The 21,828-nt window shown below is 44.5% G+C and overlaps 1 protein-coding gene and 1 non-coding gene across 2 annotated transcripts; both read left to right on the forward strand.

Annotated features, from left to right (window-relative positions):
* Nucleotides 1-236: 236 nt before the first annotated feature.
* TRNAT-AGU lies at nt 237-310 on the forward strand. The gene has a single exon. It is a non-coding gene; the product is annotated as a tRNA-Thr (tRNA).
* A 14,494-nt stretch (nt 311-14,804) lies between these two features.
* LOC124658389 (receptor protein-tyrosine kinase CEPR1-like) lies at nt 14,805-18,230 on the forward strand. Its single transcript, XM_047196734.1, has 2 exons — nt 14,805-16,947; nt 17,233-18,230. Exons 1-2 carry the CDS (start codon nt 14,860-14,862, stop codon nt 17,815-17,817), a joined length of 2,673 nt encoding a protein of 890 aa, XP_047052690.1. The 5' UTR covers nt 14,805-14,859; the 3' UTR covers nt 17,818-18,230.
* The last annotated feature ends 3,598 nt before the right edge of the window (nt 18,231-21,828 follow it).

Raw genomic sequence — 21,828 nt, forward strand, 5'->3', positions numbered from 1 at the left:
GTATGCTAATAAGTTGGTATAACTTTTCGAATTAAATACTTCAAGCAGTTCAGTAAGCGGGAGGTCTACTCTCAGTGAAAGCAGCTTTGTCTATTCGGTTTCATTTTTTTTTCAGAGAATGCAGCTCTGTCTGTTCGGTTTCATTTTTTGTTGATGTCCACGTGGCAGCCTTGTTCCATGGCATTACATGTTCAACTAAGTTGACTTTCTATAAAACTTCCAATTAATTGCACCAAGCTTTCATAGCTCAGTTGGTTAGAGCACCCGTTTAGTAAGCGGGAGGTCTTGAGTTCAACTCTCAATGAAAGCATATTTTTACCTATTAGGTTTAAGCGGCTTAATCTGACAGGTATATATGTTCAAGGAATAAAAACAAGATACCATTTCCAGGTTTTGTTCTTGCTGATCAGCCGTGCATTAGAAGTGATTTTTAAATTCAGGAATTGCTGCCTTGGTTCATCTTTCTGGTTGATTGATACCCATGCCGCTGCTTGCTTGGCACAATCTTTACTTGGTTCACCATCTCTGCATCCATCCATCGACGCAAACCATCCATCAGGATAGTTAGATGCTTGCATTGACCACAGAAACCCAAGGTTGCTTTCCTGGGGATTCTTGTTTAGCTTTCTTGGCAGCATGAACAGAAGGAAACTGGGATCTTGCTACAAGGCTAGTGCTGACCTTTGCATTTTCCTTCCACATCCACTATTCTATCCTTATATATGTCATTGACTGATCATACACTTTTTTATATGCCCATCGACATCTTAACCGGTCGTTGATTTCAACCAATCGACAAAGAAACTTCTTGAACATGCTTTATACAGCATACAAAGAGAAAGATTGAGAGGGTTAGGACAAACTATGAATCAATCAACTTCAGACTGTGTGCCCCAATTCAGAAGCATCTTGTCTTTTGGGTGCATCAATCGCACCCACACATCCGATTGCATGCAGGCACTATGACTTGAGCGAAACATGCTCTGTTCATGGATGATCATGCGTGTTTTGCTGACGGATGGCATCCTGCTCAATATAGTGAAGAGGCTACACGGCTACACCACCACGGATGGTCATGGATGGCCACAGAAATTTGAAAGGTTCAAGTAGTCAGCTGCTATTGCTGCTACTTACCACTGCACCCACTAATAAATCCATCAGTGGACCGCCATTGTTGCACTTGCATTGGCACTATGTACGCTTAACGACAGAGGGGAACCAGCACACCTAGCTAGATACCTATGGCACTATGTTCCTTGCATGTTTGTTTTTGTAAACAGAAGTACTAATTGTTGTTGCATTTGAGTGCATCCTGACATCTCTGAAGCAACATAAATATAATTCTTAGAGCATTTTGAACAGAATAAATGCCTTATGTTGATATATGCTTTTCTGAATGCATATAGAGTTTATCTTACAAAGGAACTGTAGTAGGACTGCAATGGGAATTAAACCATTTAAAATGAATTAGACTATTTTGGCACATCCTACAATCCGGTGACATAATCAAAATTAACAATTCATATTACTTTAATCTTTTGCTCGGCTCCTTTTTCAGTTGGATTTCTGTAGCTATATTTGTAGTTTTACCAGGTCTTATCTTTCGTCAGCGAGTCAGAAAAAATGTCCCGTGTACGTTTCTTGCACATTCTGCTAAGAAAAGCCTTTTGTTGACATACTGTTTCTGAATGCAGACTGGGTTTATGATACAAAAGAACTATAGTAGGATTGCAATAAGAATTAAATCCTTTAAAATGTATCTGGACAAAGAAACGGAAGTGACTTTTACTATTTTGTCACATCTTGCAATCTGCTGATATATGAAAAGTTACAGTAAACTGTATTTTTGATGTACATTATGCTTTGCTACTTCTCCCTTAAATTCTCTTAGATATATTTTTACTTTTACAAGGTCCTAATAGTCATCGAGCTCGACAAAATTTCAATTTTCCCCTCATATGTTTGCACTAAATATCCAAGCCCACGCACTACTAGAATAGGATGCCACGGTGGAACTAATCATGGACCTACCTGTGATAGACTGAGTCAATATCCATTGCACTCGTGCACTGATTAATCATTCATTTCCTCCTGTCACCCAAATATCATAATGTGCCCACAGCCACGTCACTTTGATGGAGCCCATGTACCGGACCTTTTCAAGTAGAAATGTACACTCGACTTGCAGACAAAGTTTCATTATGTTGTTTAGTAAGAATTGGAAAGAAAATAAGTGGCTTTCATATGCTTGATGTGACTTGAATTTTGTTGCGGTTTGAACATGACGTTTTTTCGCCTTCGCACGTCCATTCTTGTCTTGATCAGCATTCTGTTCTCTTCTACCTTAAGATCTTCATCAAACCTCCATATTTGTCCTATGCTATTTGTCATCCAACTAGCCCGGGAATTATATATTTATATTTACTATAAAAAGCCCAGACTAAAGTGGTGTGCAAATTTTAGATGGCTTGAAAGATGACAATAAAATCGAACTATTTGATCTGAAATGCATGTTCATCCACAAAGAGTCGTTGGAAAATTAAACTAGGATTTTGCGTCTCAGATGTGTCAATGATATGCGAAGGTCTTGTTATGAAGCTAGCCACATCCTTACTTGTTTGGCCAAGATCGAGCTAGTTTATTATACATGCACGCATCTGATCACTAATTTTCTACAGAAAGATAAGTATAGATTAGATGCTCCAGTCCAGCTTAATTAGGTCAGCTGCTCCTAGGCAAGGGCTACTCAATCCAGCCTCAGATCTCATTGTTCCAGAAATAATGACAGGAGCTAAGTGAGAATTCATTCTACCTCCACTACTACAAGCTAATGCCACATGACTGTGTTTTCACCTTGTTAATTAATGGCCCTGTAATCATCCCTCTCTCTCTCTTTTCTTACCACTGAATTTCGAAATGTGATCTGTTTTTACATCCTGCTAGTATCCATGGTGAAAAAGAAAGAAACAAAAGCTTTACCAAATAAATAACTAATTCTTCCATTCCACGTTGTGTTGGGATCTTTCACACCAGAGTGTATGTTGCATATTGTTCTCTTAATTTGTACTTAGGATTTTACCAAAGCACCAGAAATTACTTAAGAAATTTTACTCACTGGTAATCAGTTCTTCGACACAAGTGACTATACTAACCAACAAAGCACGAGCAACTTGCTTCACACCAAACATATAATGATCTTGTTTAATCAGTTAGTACTAGTTTAATTGATACAAGAGTGGGCCATCTTCTTCCATATGTGGCGATTCGTTTTGAAACTTTTCCTGATCAGATGATGTGTGCTGCTGGACCTAATGCCTTTCACCAATCCAGAAACACATGGATTATGCATCTTGTTCATGTACATGCAAACAAAGGTTTTATTTTTTCCTTTAGCATGTCAAGGTCTTCCCTTTTCCACCTCCACGGCCACCATGGTGAGTTTTATCTAATCACAAGTGCTCCCGGCCTTTTGAGTGAGCATCTTTTGTCGTGTGTATTCATCCCCAACCTTTGTCATGCATGACACACACACATATATATAGGGAGGGAGAGGACACCTCCTTATCCACTATGGATTCCTTGCAATGGACCTACCACAAAATAATGTTTTTATTCATTCAGCTTTTGCAAATTATAGAAAAATGTGCTTGACTTTTATACGTGTCGTTATTTCTCTCACTGGTTTGTCTTTAATATTGTATTTCGACTCTGCGTGTAGATTGTTGTGGTAGCAGAATTATGTAAACTTATTTTACAACTTCTGTAAATGGTAATTAATAGTTAAAAAACATGAATATTATGACCTATCACTATCACAAAGGTAGAAAAATAAATATTTAATGTTGAGAAAATCCACCAAAGACTATAGTATCTTCTTACAAAAGCGGTTCCAGAAGATAGGTTTAGTCATGAGTAGCTATTTTCTTGAAAAGGTCATGAATTATTCTTGAGAAAAATAACTAGAAATGATATCAAAAGAGCTAAAATTCCGGTACCGTCTTTAATTTTTCAACAAGAGTTGGAAACTATACATGACTAGTTGGAAAATTAATGAACGAGTAAAGTAGTATTATTTTGTTAAAATAGAAATTTTATTGAAGATTTTACGGGATATTAAGCATCAAAATAATGCAACTAAATAAGCTTGTTTTTTCAAAGGACAAATAAATAGATTAGTACTGACCTCTGCAACAACATGGTAACAAATGACCCAGAATGGAGTAATATATGTGCCAGTATATGATTTTTATTAGTATTAACTATCTGAGAAAGGTTGTTATCTATTATTCGATGCTATCGAAAGGTTATTCCTTACCAAAGAAAAACATATTTGGAACACACATGTTTTTTTTGCAAGGGATAAATAAACTGTCATGGCCTGCAATACCTCGATATCAAAGCACGGAGAACAAAGCAAAAAATAGTATGCATATCATTGTATTACTGTCATTCTTTGTGTGTGTGGGAAAGATTTGTATTCGGTGTTATCTAGAGGCTAAAAAAGAAGAAATTTGTATGTCTCCGTTTATTCAAGTGACATTTTTAATACCAGTACAGAATATGTGCCAACGACCTGAAATGCTCACTAATGGCGAGGTGCCTAATGTTTTACAGAAGTCGAGCAAATTAATTTAGAGAATGTTGACTAGCTGACTTTGAGCCATAATTCCCATATCTTCTTCCAGCTGCAAGATTTGCCCCCAAAAGTTATGCATCCTTTCAGGCTTTACTACTCCATTAGCATTCTGTGAATATAATATGGAAAAATAATGTTCAAGATCAATCCATCAGCAATTACGCACTCTCACTCACTTAAAAGACTCTCAACAGAGAAAAGGTGCAGGTTGGCATATGTATGCATGCACACATTGTTAATTAATAAATGTTAGTGAACCACACATCATCGTCTCTTATGGCCAATGCTTGCTCAGTTTCTGCTGCTTTCTTGACAATATTTTTTAGGATGAAAAAGGTCTTTGTATATATTAATTATTTGTTAGCTCTTCTCCTCCTAAAGTGTTGGCCGTGACTTGGATGGGCACCAAACAAATGTGATGGTTTGTTCCCCATGGAGATTGCAGCGAGTGCACTAGTGTTGTTAAGCCTATAGCAATACAAGATTAACAGTCGCCTCCATTGGTTAGACCAAAATTGGTAGCTGCATTATATGTTCTTCTGGCTGGGCTTTCATCATCATCATTACCCACTGCTAGTCTGTCCACTTCCCTACAAAAAATGTGAAACACGATTGGGTTCAGTAGGGCCTGGGCCAGCTGTGGACTGAAGAGTCTTGCCCGTCCCATGCAAGGCTAGAGGGAGTAGACGTGGCCACATGAAACGGCGTGGTGTACCTTCTTAATTTTCGATGGACTCTATGTCTAGCTCAAAAACTTTATGTCAAAGTAAAATGCTTCAAAGAAATGCACAAGTAGTTAAATATATACAGGTGATACAAATACTGGAATTTGAGATTTTATCCTAGCTCGCATGGGGGTAATTTGAAATGCGCTGGGCTATAGGATAAGGTTTGAGCTGAAAGTGGAGCCCGAGGTTGACTACAGCATCGGGTAGACCTAGGCATGGACAGCTTGGCTAGCCAAAAACCCCAAACATGTAAAATCTCACATATTGATGCAAAAATAGGCGCAACATTACATTTTTTACTCCAAAAAAAGAATAAAATAATATGAGATAGTGAAAAGTTGATTTTTTCAGGCCAGGTTGGGCTTGCCATTTTTTACTTCGCAAAGGCCAGCCTAAACTCAGCCTAGATACTTCCAGTATGTGACTGATTCTACTATCAATGTTGTGCTTAGGACGAACTCAAGGAGATCTCAAGATCCTCTATATATGGTGGTGGATGATTGGCCATATGAGAGGCGTGGTGGAAGATGGGAGATGTAGATATGGATGTCGCTCGGCGGCCCCTAGACACCCTTATACACTACAGACGGCGGGTCTAGGGTTACATGCGTTGAGTCGGCTTACAAATGAGTGAAAACTCTAACAAGATAACCCAGATCCGATCTGGGATAGTTACAAATAATATCTTCGCGGAATCCTCATGGAGAGAACTTGGCGTGGCTTGCACTCCGAGATGGCGGTGCCGCACGGGCCTTGGATGAGCACCATAATCGCTAGGGTGAGGTGTGATACGTCTCAAACGTATCTATAATTTTTGATGCTCCATGCTTGTTTTACACCAATTCATATATGTTTTGCTTACACTTCGTTGCACTTTATATGATTTTCGGCACAAATCTATTAACAAGATGCCACAGTGCCAGTTCCTTGTTTTGTATTTCAAAAAAGTTGTACATGAAATATTCTCGGAATTGGACGAAACAAAAGCCAAAGTCAATATTTCTCCGTAACGAAGACTCAGTCCAGAGGGGAGTCGAAGGGGGGCAATAGGGCGGCCAGACCAGCCCTAGGCGCGGCCTGGCCCTAGCCCGTGCTTAGGGGTGGTGTGGGCCACCCTGGCCTCCACCGACATTGCCCCTCCGCCTATTTAATCATGATCTCTGGAAAATCCTGGACACCCGAGTCTCCATCCACGAAAAGTTCCATCGCGGTCGCCATCGCAAAACCCATCTCGAGGGTTCTGAAGCTCTTCCCGGCACCCTGCCTGAGGGAGAAATCATCACCGGAGGCATCTACATCGCCATGCCCACCTCCGAAGTGATGCGTGAGTAGTTCATCCCTGGACTACGTGTCCATAGCAATAGATAGATGGTTATCTTTTCCAATTAGTGCATCATGTTTAGATCTTGTGAGCTGCCCTACATGATCAAGATCATATTTATGTAATGCTACATGTTGTGTTTGCTGGGATCCGATGAATATTGTATACTATGTTGAGGTCGATTATATATTCATGTCATATGTTATTTGTGATCTTGCATGCTCTCCGTTGGTAGTAGATACTCTGGCCAAGTAGATGTGCTTGTGACTCCAAGAGATAGTAGTTTCATATCTCTAGTTTTCTGGGAGAGTGACAATAACTTCTAAGATTGTAGATGTGATGCTACTAGGGAGAAAACAACAATGTTTTATCCGAGGGTAATTCTATTGTTTACTTTACACACATTAATTTCTTAATGCGATAATCTGTTGCTTGCAACTTAATACTGGAAGGGGTTCGGACGATAACCGGAAGATGGATTATTAATCATAGACGCAGTTGGATTACGGTCTATGTATTATGTTGTAATGCTCAAACGAATCTCATAGTAATCATCTTGTCATGCATGGTCGATATTCTATCAATTGCTCAGCTGTAATTTGTTCATCCAACATGTTATTTATCTTTATGGAGAGACATCTCTAGTGAACTGTGGACCCTGGTCCTTTACTTTATACTGATAAATTCAACCATTGCAATCCTACTCTGTTACTTACTGCAAAGCTCTGTTCTCTTTAATTACTGCAAACATCTCTTTCCACTCGATACGTCTAATCCTTTGTGTTCAGCAAACCGGTGAGATTGACAACCTCACTGTAAGTTGGGGCAAAGTATTTTGGTTGTGTTGTGTGCAGATTCCACGTTGTTGCTGACGCCGGTAGTGCGTCCTGCCACTAGTCAGCTAGCAACACCTTCAGAAGTCACGTCTTTCTCCTACTAGTCGATTAAACCTTGGTTTTTTACTGAGGGAAAATTTTGCTGTTGTGCTCATCACACCTTTCTCTTGTGGTTTCCCAACCGCTTCCACAACAGCCGCCACCAATATTGTCTGGCGCCATCACCGGAGTACCATCAAGATTTTCTGGCGCTTTTGTCGCGGAGAAAGAGGATTTCTGCAAGGGAAGTCTCTCATCTCCAATCTCTTTACTTTGTTATTGTTTTGCTTAATTTATTCCATGCTCACTTTCCATGTTGATGTTTCTTGTTTTTATTTTCACTAGTTAGGCTTAAAGGAAAACAACAACAAAATTAGAGATCTTTATAGTATTTATCTTGAGCTAGAACATGAAGTTTTTGAAGATAAAATAAAAATAACCTATGGAACTTTATTTGCATGCTAATAGCAATGATATTAGTATGAACTCTTTGAACACCATTATTTCTAATGCTATGGAAAAGTCTAAGCTTGGGGAAGCTAGTTTTTATGATAATGATCTTTTTAGTTCCCCAACTATTGAGGAGAAAACTAATTATGATTACAATATGTCTCCTATATCTGATGATTATGGTGATGAGAATAATAATGATAGCAATTTTGTTGAATTTGCTCCCACTACAGTTAATAAGAATGACTATGCTTATATGGAGAGTAATAATTATATCATTCATGTGGCTCATGATAAGAATGTTTTATGCGATATTTGTATTGTTGAGTTTATTCATGATGCTACTTACAATTATTATGAGAGAGGAAAATATGGTTGTAGAAGTTTTCATGGTACTAAAACACCTCTGTATGTGCTGAAAATTTTGAAGTTACTCTTGTTTTATCTTCCTATGCTTGTCACTTTGTTATTTGTGGATTTATTTGTGTACAAGATTCCTATGCATAGTAAGTGGGTTAGACTTAAATTTATTTTAGAATTGCTTCTTGATGCTCTCTTTTACTTCAATGCATATTTCTTATGTGATCATCTTCTCAAACTATCAAGCCTAGCTAAAAGGCATTAAAGAAAAACACTCTTGGGAGATAACCCATGTTTATTTTATGTAATTTTTCTTTTCTTTGAGTTACTGAAGTTATTGCCTCTGTAATAATCGCTCCTTATCATTTTTATTTTGTTTTTGTGCCAAGAATAGTCTCTAATAGGAAGAAAGTAAGATTTGGGGAAGTTGCTGTCCAAAAACAGATTCTGTGCTGCTACCATAAAAATTCGTATAAATAGTCAGAGACGAATTTTGAGCTTCCATGTTTTATGTATATGCCCCAGGTTATTATATAACTTTCTTTAGTTGACTACTTTTTGAGATGAGAAACATAGGATTTTCTAAAAAAATCGATCTTTACCTGCAGTTCTGTTTTGATAGATTTCTGCACTATTTGCATTTGCCTCTTAAATCTCTTTCTTTTCTAGTTCTTTTGACCAAAGAGCTTTTTGAAGAGTTGCTACAGTAGCTAATGCTTTGATATATGTTTGATATATGTTGTAATTCAACCCAAATAGATTTGTTTATTTTGATTGTACTAATACGCTAATGAAGAATTGTGTGAAGTTTTGTATGAAGAAAGTTTTCAAGTGTAGGGAGAGAAGAATGATGTGATTAGATGAAGAATGGACAATAGCTCAAGCTTGGGGATGCCCCTGCACCCCAAGAAATATTCAAGAGGTACAAGCGTCAAAGCTGGGCATCCCCTCTTCATCAACAAAGCAACAGGTCATCTCTCCATGCGCTATATTTTATTGCTTCATACGGTATATGTTATGCTTGGAGCGTCTTTATTTTTGTTTTTAGTTTAGTTTTGTTTTGTTTCCTGTAGCATATGTTGGATCCCGGCACATTTGTTTTTGAGAAAGACCCGCTTCATTTTAATTGCATAGCACGCTCTAGTTTTCTCTGTTATTGTTCTGTGAGTGTTCTAGTTTTCTAGTACTGCGTTTAGCTCTTGGTTTTCGATTCTAATTTTTTTCAGAGCTCGTTAGTATTCTTTATTTATATATGATTAGCTCTCTGGTCCATAATGTATTTCATCTCTGAGAGCTATTTTAAATAAGTTGATTGGTGTTGGATACGAGTAAAATATTTCATGACTATAGTGATGCAAAAGGAAGCTTATCTAGACTTTGGCATAGACTTTGGCATGTCATGTTGGATGTTATTCTTGTCATATGCTTAGTATTTATTGTTGTATCATGACTTGTCTCAAATAGCTGAGAGTTATACCTGGCCATGGGCAGCCCGGCCCGGCCCGGCCCGAAATTCTCGGGCCAAGCCCGACCCGACCATGGCTCTGGGCCGGGCCTGGGCCTGATTTTGTGGCCCGATGCTTTGGCCGGGCCGGGCCTGGGCCGTCATTTTTTGCGTTTTACTGAAGCGGCCCGGCCCGTGGCCCGTGGCCCGACGGTCGGGCCGGGCCGGGCCTAGGCCGGGATTTTTTGCGTCGAGCCTTGGTCGGCCCGGCCCGGCCCGAGAAATGCACAGGTATACTGAGAGTGCATGATGTGTCATTGAAAGAAGCATGTGTTGTTGCCATCATTAAAGCATAATATTGTGGTATTCTCCTTTGATGTTTTATTAGGATGATTTGGCACATGCTTATACCCAATGTTCAAGAAATCGTTAATCTTAAGTTATCGATTGGCCTTAAAATGAAGATTAATCGCTTATCGGTCGATTAATCAATTTTATCGGTCAACTATTTATCGGTTAGTTTTTTTTGTAAATCCTAACTTTCGACACTAAATTTTCTATAATATGCTACGCAAAAAATAATATTTAAGCATTGCACACAAGTACCTTGATTCCTTGCATTCGAATCAATAATAATGGAAAAATTAAGCTAATGCACAATTCTACAAAACCATAGGATGAAAATATCGACTGCCATACCAAATGTCATTGAAATTTCTCTGACAATCAGCTGAAATATCGGCCGTGAGAGTGAAAATTGGGCGAAATATCGGCTCTCATACAGAAAATCGGCCTAAATATCGGTGGAGCGATAAACTGGCCGATATGCCAAAATCTTATCGATTACCACCCGATTCACGATAAATCGGCCGATAAATCGGCATCTCGGATGATTTTTAGAACAGTGCTTATACCATGTTATGACTATAACCAGGCAACTAAAGCCTCTATGATCATTTAATTTTTGCCTTGTAATATCATTTTATGCTTTGATTGATAATGTTTTGTCGCTATGCATGATTATGGTCATTACTGCTCTCTTAGTTGGTTGCTCCCAGTCTTTTGCTAGCTTTCGCCTGTACTGAGTATGAACTCTACTCGTGCATCCAACCACCGATAACCAAAGTTTGCCAATTGTGTCCACCATATCTACCTAGTAGCATTATTGCAATTCCATGTATATTCATCATGTTTTTATTTATCTTCCAAATTAAATTTTGGCATGAGAAAATTAGTAAGTAAAGCTTTCACGAACTTGATGGCACATTTACTTTCTTGCACTTAATAAACTTGATCATTGTGACTATCTTATGAAGTTTATATATTTGCAAATTGCAAGTTAGGAGTTAGCATAACCATGCTTTCATGGGGAACGCTTTCGACATTGCACTTAATCATATTTAGTTGATGTCATGTTATTTTGCTTATGGATGCCTAGCGGTGCGAAATAAAATAGAAACTTGTAAGTCCATGGAGTTTGTATATGAGTTAGAGAAACACGTGGGCCGCTAATCTAAGCCATGCATCATTCATGGTGGAAATTTACAGCGAACCATAGTGAGCATTCTATGAAGCATTTTCAATAAAAAGCTATACCCATATTAAATAAAAAGATTGCTGAGATGCTCATTGTCTGTTTGTCTTGTCATTTTGGTATGAGAATGCTCCCATGTCATGGGGCAAGAGGTACCCCGTTGAAGGTTCTTAATGATACATGTATACTTACAATGACAAGAACTTATTTGGGACCTAATTAAGTTGAGTAGCATGAGGTTTAGGTACTCGTATTCAAAGGGCATGAGATTTTCAACTTGTGATTTGTCAAGCATTAGCTTATATTTTGATTCACATTAACTTTAACCATGCAAGATGCTTATGATAGTGGCAATGAGAGCTCAAAGATAATAAGTACCATACTTTTTGGAAGGTTTATAAAACTTGTTTACCGTGCTTAATCTGCAAAGAGTCTTTCTTTTACTATTATGTTAAGTCTTCATCTTCTACTTTATTAATGAATTAAGAGAGCATAGTTGTTATTCTTAGTGCAATGTGCATAGTCCCAAAATTATTATTGATTGATTCATGATTATGACTATTGCTTGTTCTTAAATTACTTGTATCTATTCACCCTTTGAACTCTGAAGGTGTCCTAACATTTATGTTTTGCTATTTCCATAAAGCACAAGCTGAATACCATTTTGTTATGTTTACTCTGTGCTCATAAATAAACAGTTGCTTTCAATGCACTATTATTCATGACCCTTTGTTTGAGCTACTCTTCATGTTATAACATAGTTGCTAAGTTCTATTAAATTATATCTATCATGCCTATGTTTAGAGTACTTTGATCCCAGCTCATAATGCTTTATAATGCTTGATCAATATTGTGTTGGCTTCATGTCACCTCAAAAATTATTTTGTTATCACTTACCTACTCGAGGACGAGCAGGAGTTAAGCTTGGGGATGCTTGATACGTCTCAAACGTATCTATAATTTTTGATGCTCCATGCTTGTTTTACACCAATTCATATATGTTTTGCTTACACTTCGTTGCACTTTTATATGACTTCCGGCACTAACCTACTAACAAGATGCCAGAGTGCCAGTTCTCTGTTTTCTGCTGTTTTTGTATTTCAGAAAAGTTGTGCCGGAAATATTCTCGGAATTGGACGAAACAAAAGCCGAAGTCAATATTTCTAATGAACAAAGACTGAGTCCAGAGGGGAGTCGAAGGGGGACAACAGGGCGGCTAAACCAGCCCTAGGCGCGGCCTGGCCCTGGCCCGTGCCTAGGGGTGGTGCGGGCCACCCTGGCCTCCACCGACATCGCTCCTCTGCCTATTTAATCACGATCTCGGGAAAACCCTGGACACCGAGTCTCCATCCACGAAAAGTTTCGTCGTGGCCGCCATCGCAGAACCCATCTCGGGGGGGGGGGCACCCCGCCGGAGGTGGAAATCATCACCGGAGGCATCTACATCGCCATGCCCGCCTCCGAAGTGATGCGTGAGTAGTTCATCCCTGGACTATGGGTCAATAGCAATACCTAGATGGTTGTCTTCTCCAATTTGTGCCTCATGTTTAGATCTTGTGAGTTGCCCTACATGATCAAGATCATCTTTATGTAATGCACATGTTGTGTTTGCTGGGATCCGATGAATATTGTATACTATGTTGATGTCGATTATATATTCATGTCATATGTTATTTGTGATCTTGCATGCTCTCCGTTGCTAGTAGATGCTCTGGCCAAGTAGATGCTTGTGACTCCAAGAGGGGGTATTTATGCTCGATAGTTGGTTCATGCCTCTAGTTTTCTGGGAGAGTGATAATAACTTCTAAGATTGTAGATATACTGTTGCTACTAGGGAGAAAACAACAATGTTTTATCTGAGGTTAATTCTATTGTTTACTTTACACACATTGCTTAATGTGATAATCTAATGCTTGCAACTTAATACTGGAAGGGGTTCGTACGATAACCGGAAGGTGAATTATTAGTCATAGACGCAGTTGGATTACGGTCTATGTATTATGTTGTAATGCCCAAACAAATCTCATAGTAATCATCTTGTCATGTATGATCGATATTATGTCAATTGCCCAGCTGTAATTTGTTCACCCAGCATGTTATTTATCTTTATGGAGAGACACCTGTAGTGAACTGTGGATCCCGGTCCTTTCCTTTACACTGATAAATTCAACCACAACTGCAATCCTGCTCTGTTACTTACTGTAAAGCTCTGTTATCTTTAATTACTGCAACATCTCTTTCCACTCGACACGTCTAATCCTTTGTGTTCAACAAACCGGTGAGATTGACAACCTCACTGTAAGTTGGGGACAAGTATTTTAGTTGTGTTGTGTGCAGATTCAACATTGTTGCTGACGCCGGTAGTGCGCCCTGCCACTAGTCAGCTAGCAACACCTTCAGAAGTCACGCTTTTCTCCTACTGGTTGATTAAACCTTGGTTTCTTACTGAGGGAAAACTTGCTGCTGTGCGCATCACACCTTCCTCTTGGGTTTTCTAACCGCTTCCACAACAACGGCCACCAAGATTGTCTGGCGCGATCACCCGAAGCACCATCAAGGTAAAGCCAAAGAAAGATTTCCTCCCATCAATAAAAACGTGTCGGGGTTTTAGTTCAAATTTTAACTAAAATAAACAAAAAAAAGTGACACATATTATAGATCAGAGGGAGTATATGTGTTGCGGAAATGTGTCGAACAAATAAAATCAATGTATTTTCGCAGCTAATGAGTTCGTTTTCTCAAGGTAGTCTCTCTCTCTCTCATATCTAGTCCAATGAGCAATCATCCTGACCTCGTAAAGAAAAGTTTCGTAGAGATGCGAGAATTATCCGAGTGATGATTACCGAGGATTATTCATGTGAAAAACAAGTTCACCACCCTCTAACTGGCCTTTTAACTCTTATCTATGAAATTAATTGGCCAATTACATCAAGATCAAATAAATAGAAACTCACAATAATTATAAAGTTCAGTAATAAAACTAGAAGTAGCATATTAACAGCGAAGATCTTTGAATTCGTCTGTCTTATACTTGCACCTTACCATTCCTCCATGATTACTAGTTTCCTCAAACAAAAAATGTGACTTGATTGAGTCTAGTTGGATTCGACGCGGGGCCGAGTCAACAGTCATGAGGCCTAAGGGCAGGGCCTCATAGGCCCGGTCTTTTTGAAGGCCAAGTGGGCTTGACTGAGCCAAACCAAGTCTTGTTGCAGTCCATGTTTGATGGTGCTGCTTGAGTGGCACTGCATGTAGAAGAGAGGAGAAGAGAAGAGAAGAGAAGGAGATGAGTGAATTTGGGCATCTTCTTCCACTTTTGCTTTCTATCATCATCATCGCCATCAACAATGACAAATGCACAGATTCTCCCTCCACTTATATACTCCCTCTTCTCCCTCCATCCATTTCCTCAATTCCATCGCGCGCGATACCACACATTTTAGTTTTGCAACAAGCTCAGGTGCCCATCAGCCTGTACGTGGGTCTTCTAGCTAGTGCCTGACCGCCTGCCATGGTAGCCACCGCTCTCTGCTCACTGCCCTGTCTCATCCTGGCCGTCGCTGTCCTGCTCGCTGCCCCTGATAACAATGGTGCAGCGGCGTTGGACGCCCAGGCCGCGTACCTGTCTCGGTTGAAGCAGGATTTCGCAGGGCCGGCCATGGCGCGCTGGGACTTCTCCCCAGCGCCGGTGGTGGACTACTGCAGGTTCCAGGGCGTGGTCTGCGACGGCGCAGGCGGCGGCAACGTAACGGGCATCGACCTCACCTCGTGGCGCCTCACCGGCAGGATCCCTCCCGGCATCTGCGCGGCGCTGCCGGCGCTCCGGGAGCTCCAGCTCGGCTTCAACGACATCCGCGGCGGGTTTCCCGCGAGCCTCCTCAACTGCTCGTCCCTCGAGACGCTCAACCTCAGCTACTCCGGCGTGTCGGGCGCCGTGCCGGACCTGTCCCCGATGCGCGCGCTCCGGGAGCTCGACATGTCGAACAACCTCTTCACTGGCGCGTTCCCGGTGGCGTCGCTCGTTAACATGACCTCCCTCGAGGTCGTCAACTTCAACGAGAACCCCGGCTTCGACGTGTGGCGGCCGCCGGAGTCGCTCACGCGGCTGCGGCGCCTCCGCGTGCTGATCCTGTCCACGACCTCCATGCGCGGCGGCGTGCCAGCGTGGCTCGGCAACATGACGACGCTCACCGATCTTGAGCTCAGCGGCAACTTCCTCACCGGCCGCATCCCGCCGTCGCTCGGCCGCCTCGCCAACCTCGAGTTCCTAGAGCTCTATTACAACGAGCTCTCAGGCACCATCCCGAACGAGCTCGGCAACCTCACGCGACTCGCCGACGTCGACTTGTCGGAGAACCGGCTCTCGGGTGCCATCCCGGACTCGCTCTGCGCGCTGCCCAGGCTCCGCGTGCTGCAGGTGTACACGAACTTCCTCTCGGGGCCCATCCCGGCGGTGCTGGGAAACTCCACGCAGCTCGAGATCCTGTCTGTGTACAAGAACCAGCTCACCGGCGAGCTCCCCGCAAACCTTGGCCGCTACTCCGATTTCAACGTGCTCGAGGTCTCCGAGAACCTGCTTACGGGCCCGCTGCCACCGCACGCCTGCGCCAACGGAAACCTCCAGTACATCCTCGTCCTCAGCAACCTCCTCACCGGTCCCATCCCGGCAGCCTATGGCGAGTGCTCGCCGCTGCTCCGGTTCCGCGTCAGCAACAACCACCTCGAAGGCGACGTGCCGCCGGGGATCTTCGCACTGCCGCACGCCTCCATCGTGGACCTCTCCTACAACCACTTCACAGGCGCCTTGTCCCCGTCCATCGCCGGCGCCAAGAACCTCACCTCGCTCTTCGCCTCTGACAACCGGCTCTCGGGCGTTCTACCTCCTGAGATCGCGGACGCGGGAAGCCTCGTCAAGATCGACCTGAGCAACAACCTCATCGCCGGCCCGATCCCGGCGGAGCTAGGGAAGATGGTTAGACTGAACCTGCTGTCGCTGCAGGTGAACCGCTTCAACGGCACCATCCCGGAGACTCTCGCCGAGCTCCGGAGTCTCAACGTGCTCAATCTGTCGGAGAACGCGCTGTCGGGGCAGATCCCGGAGGCTCTGTGCGCGCTGCTGCCCAACTCGCTGGACTTCGCCGGCAACAACTTGTCCGGGCCGGTGCCACCGGCGATCATCAAGGATGGGCTCCTGGAGAGCGTCGCCCGCAACCCGGGGCTGTGCGTGGCGTTCCGGCTCAACCCCAGGGACACGACGATGCCGATGTGCCACAAGGACGCGGACAAGCGAGGGCTCGCCGGGAGCGCGTGGATCATCGGGGCGTGTGCGGTGGTGTGCGTGGTGGCAATGCTGGCGCTGGCGCGGCGATGGCTGATGCGGCGGTGGGCGGCCCAGGACGGGGATCAGGACGGGACGTCGTCGTCGTCGCCGGGGTCGAGGAGGGGCCACGGCGGGTCGTCGTACGACGTGACGAGCTTCCACAAGCTCACCTTCGACCAGCACGAGATCTTGGAGGCCCTGATCGAGAAGAACATCGTGGGGCACGGCGGCTCCGGCACGGTGTACAAGATCGAGCTGAGCAGCGGCGAGCTGGTGGCGGTGAAGAAGCTCTGGGTGTCCTCCTCCAAACAGAACCAGAAGCACCGCGGCGGCTGGGGCGGCGAGGAGGACGAGGGGCGCGAGCTGCGGACGGAGGTGGAGACGCTGGGCAGCATCCGGCACAAGAACATTGTGAAGCTCTACTGCTGCTACTCCGGTGCCGACAGCAACCTGCTGGTGTACGAGTACATGCCCAACGGCAACCTGTGGGACGCGCTGCACGGTGGTGGCTGGGGCTTCCTGGACTGGCCAACGCGCCGCCGCGTGGCCATCGGGGTCGCCCAGGGCCTGGCCTACCTCCACCACGACCTCCTGTTCGCCATCGTCCACCGCGACGTCAAGTCCTCCAACATCCTCCTGGACGCCGACTTCGAGCCCAAGGTGGCCGACTTCGGCATCGCCAAGGTGATCCAGGCCACCGCCTCATCCCGCGGCGACACCACGGCGTCCACCACCACCATCGCCGGCACCTACGGGTACCTGGCGCCGGAGTACGCATACTCCTCCAAGGCCACCACCAAGTGCGACGTGTACAGCTTCGGGGTGGTGCTCATGGAGCTGGCCACGGGGAGGAAGCCCATCGAGCCGGAGTTCGGGGAGACGAGGGACATCGTGCAGTGGGTGACCGCCAAGGTGGCCGCGGCGGCCGAGGCGGAGGCGCTCGACAAGGGGCTCGCGTGGAGCCCGTTCAAGGAGGAGATGGTGCAGGCGCTGCGCGTCGCCGTCCGGTGCACCTGCAGCATCCCCGGGCTACGACCCACCATGGCCGACGTCGTGCAGATGCTCGCCGAGTCCGGACCCGCCGGCCGGACTGGCAAGACCGACGTGAAAGGCTACTCCGGTCAGCAACCCAAACCTGTTGCCGTGTAATTGATCAAGTAGCGTACGTTCGTACTGGTGCAAGCAATCAATTAACCAGGTACTACTAGTTAAATTATTAAGAGTGACTTAAGAAGATGATAAGTTCATCTGGAGAGATTCACTCAAGTAATTAGGTTAAAAATACTACCGCTGCTACTATTATCCTAGTAGTACTAACTAATAATTAAGATCAAGAAGATGATTAAAAACATCTATAGAGATCGTTCCTGGTTGAAAATTAAGGTTGTTCGATGTTGCACTAGGAGAGTGAGTGAGTGAGTGATAGCTAGCTGGAATGCTGGATAGAATACTACTAGCTGCATTGCTAGATGGCTTTTATTGGGCCATTTTCCACCCATATATACACTGTACTAGACTGCTTGGTGTTTAAGCAGAATCTGATGCCTCAGTTAGTGGATGGATGGAATGGGCCTCTACAAATATGGATGGATGCAACAAAAAGTATCAGCTTTGGATTGTTCCTTTCTTTTTGGATGCATGGACACCTTTCGTTCTACCTTTTCTAGTGACCTTTTTATGTGTTTTGGTGAGAGTGATAGTATAGCAAGCTAGAGAATAATAAACGGACGAAGTGGTAGCTGCCCAATATTTTCAGATAAATCCTCATTTAGCCCCTGCAAATCAAAAATAAAAAAACCAGAATCGGCTATGACATGTGACCAATTTAAATTTTCTGTATCAACAATCTAAAGTTGTGCATCACTATCTATTTATTTATTTATTTTTGGTCTGGCTGCACATAGGTCGATTGGAATCTCAAGCAAAATCACATGAACGAATCAGTCTACCAAAACAAAAAACAAAAGTTGGAAAATAAAAATAGAATATTTTATTAAACATGTTTATCAACACAAAAACATTACTTGCACGCTGAAAAAAACACAAATCTGTTATCACCCGATTTTGGCCAAATCAGGAGATGGGCCGTAAGTGAAGATGGGCTTTGAAGATTACACGGGGAGCGTCTTTGAAACAGCCTTACGCTGAGAGTTTGGGCTAGATTGCCCGTGTATCTGTAACATAGTAGATCGCATCGTGTTTAGAATTAACAGATAGAGTTTAGCCCGTGCACGGTTAGGTGCACGCCTCAATTAGAAAGTCCCTTGGACTATAAATATGTATCTAGGGTTACGAGAAAGAAGGACAATCATCGTTCAAACAAACACAAATCAGGCGCATCGCCACCCCTTCCTTCAAGGGTTCCTTCCGGGTAAGCATCATGCTGCCTAGATCGCATCTCGCGATCTAGGCAGTATACGTTTATTCGTCTACCTTGTGTTACTCGTGCTGAAGCGTTGTTGATGGCGAGTAGCACTACTTATCTTTAGGTGTTTAGGGGCTTGCATTGATGCTTTCTCGTGCATATCTGCTTGGCAATGCCGTCCCTCGACACCTAGCTGCCCTTACACCTATCCGGGTGTAAGGGCAGCATCTTGCTTGTTCGTTACTTAGTAGATCCAATCCGTTATAGTTGCTCCTTGTCCTTCAAGGATTAGTTTAATATCCGCATAGTTAGGCCTTATGCTCGGGGTCGGACGATCCGGTAGTGCGTTAGGTGTTGTTTACCGTTCCTACAAGGGATGTTCCGGGAATTAACGTAATGTTGGTTTTTAGGCCTCTTGTAGGGGTAGTTTCCATCATCTTCCGTATCTGCTAGGCCCGACTACGCGTAGGACGTTCCGGTTATGCGGTGAAAACCCTAAACTATCGTAGATTGGTTTAGCTTTGTTTTGATCAAGCAGGATCCCCATGCCATTGCAAATCCAACATGAACCATGGGGCGATCGGCTCTTTGAGCCGATCCACAGGGCAACCTGAGAGCCGATAGGGCTCGTATTTAATGTTTACGTGTCTACCATGCAGGAACAATCGAAGCAATCTAACACCTTCCTGATCGGGTCTAGGTCAGGTAGCACGCCCTAGCAACCGCCAGGACGTGGCTGGAAGACTTGCGGGACGACGCGAGGTGCCAGGGTCCACTAAGCGGCCTTGGGAGCCTCCCGGCTCTTCATGTTGCTTAACCATTGCCCGCTGGTGGGTTTTGGCAGGTAACACATTCTGGCACGCCCGGTGGGACATCTTCTGCAACATCCACGTCAACACGGACACCCGAGATGGCAGAGGAACAGATCAAGTACGAGGATCTCCCTGCGGAACACAAGAGGAAATACGATGAGCTAAAGGCCATCTGTGAAGCCGAACTCATCGGCTCTTTTGAGAAGACCCGGTCGCACGGCATCAGGTTTAAAGGGTTCACGCCCCAAGGCATACTCGAGGGGTTGGATCTGTCTCTCCCTTCGGAGGAACGTACCAGAGCCCTGCGACAGGAAATCAACTACGTTGTGGCTCATTCGCTACATCGGCATTCTGAGAGCCTGCTGAATACTTTGGAGCGCGTCGCGCTTCATGTGGTGCAAGAAATCATGAAGCATCAGTACTCCCCCTCAGGACCTGTTCTAGGAACTCATCAGGGAGAGATGCAACTCCACACCAGGCCACCATTGTCGTACGCGATGGCAGCTCCACAACAACAAGGTTCACCGGCATACGTTGTCTACAAGGTTGGAGGTGATCCTGGCGACTACCAGTTCTTATACGAGCCGCCCAAGGAAGTCCCACACGGATACGTGTGCACATACGTGCCGGACTGCAACAACTGGACACAAGCGATCCAAACTTCGGCAGGAGGAATTGCCGGAGCAGGAGCGATTGTTACGACAGGAGGGACGGCTGGAACAGCAGGGAGTCTGGGAGCAGACGCTGAGAAACAGGCGTGGCTAGCTAAATATGCCACTGCACCAAGCCATGAAAGCTCAGCTGCTACGGCCTCCACCGTGGATCAGATCGGTGCCGTTACGAGAGATCGGTTCAGCATCTCGCCGAAGAAGAAAATAATCGGCTATTCCAAGCCGTATCCCAATGAGTTCGACCTGATCCCGCTGCCACCTAAGTATCGGCTCCCTGACTTCACAAAATTCAGTGGATCAGAAGGCTCTAGCTCCATCGAGCACGTAAGCCGATACTTGGCCCAGCTGGGCATGGTTTTAGCATCGGATCAGCTGCGTGTGAGGTTCTTTGCGCAATCTCTCACGGGTCCGGCTTTTGGATGGTACACCTCGCTGCAGCCAAATTCAGTTCGATCATGGAAGCAGCTGGAAGAGCAGCTTCACACGCAATATCATTCAGAAGCCACTGAAGCTGGCATTGCCGAACTGACCCAGGTTCGGCAAAGGAGAGGAGAAACGGTGTCTGAATACATTCAACGTTTCAGAACCGTCAAGAACCGATGTTATTCGGTTCATTTGTCTGAGAAAGAAGCAGTCGAGCTGGCCGTGGCAGGCCTCGCAGTGCCACTCAAGGATCTGACGTTCCAAGTGGAGTACAGTTCGTTGGCACACATGGTCCAGAGACTGGCCTCATATGAACAGCGCCATCCAGAACTGTACCAAGACAAGTACAAGCGCGCGATAAGCCTGGTCGACGCTGACGAAGATGAAGATTCTGCGGAGGGTCAGGAAGTCGCGGTGGCTGAGTGGACTCGGACGTCAGTGCCCGTGTCCTGCAAATGGGTGAATCCGCCAGGGCCTCTAAGAGGGTTTGACTTTGATGTGAGCAAAGCTGAGCAGATTTTTGATTTGCTACTAAAAGAGAAACAGCTGAAGCTACCCGAAGGCCACAAGATCCCAACGGCACAAGAGATGAACGGTAGGCCATACTGCAAATGGTATCATACGTTTACTCACACCACCAACGACTGCAAAGTGTTGCGCGCACAAATTCAGATGGCGATAGAATCGGGCCGATTAACTTTCGGACGGTTTGCCATGAAGGTTGACACACGTCCGTTTCCTGGCGTCAACATGGTGGACCTCAGCCACCCCATAGGAGATCCAGGTTTCTCCTTTGATGTCAACATGGCAGGGCTTGCAAGCCGCCTTGGCAAAGATGAAGCAGAGAGCAGCCACTCCCGTGGCAAGGATAAAGAGGAGGTCGTTCCAC

Source organism: Lolium rigidum, chromosome 5 (genome assembly GCF_022539505.1).
Source record: "Lolium rigidum isolate FL_2022 chromosome 5, APGP_CSIRO_Lrig_0.1, whole genome shotgun sequence".
Lineage (NCBI taxonomy): Eukaryota > Viridiplantae > Streptophyta > Magnoliopsida > Poales > Poaceae > Lolium > Lolium rigidum.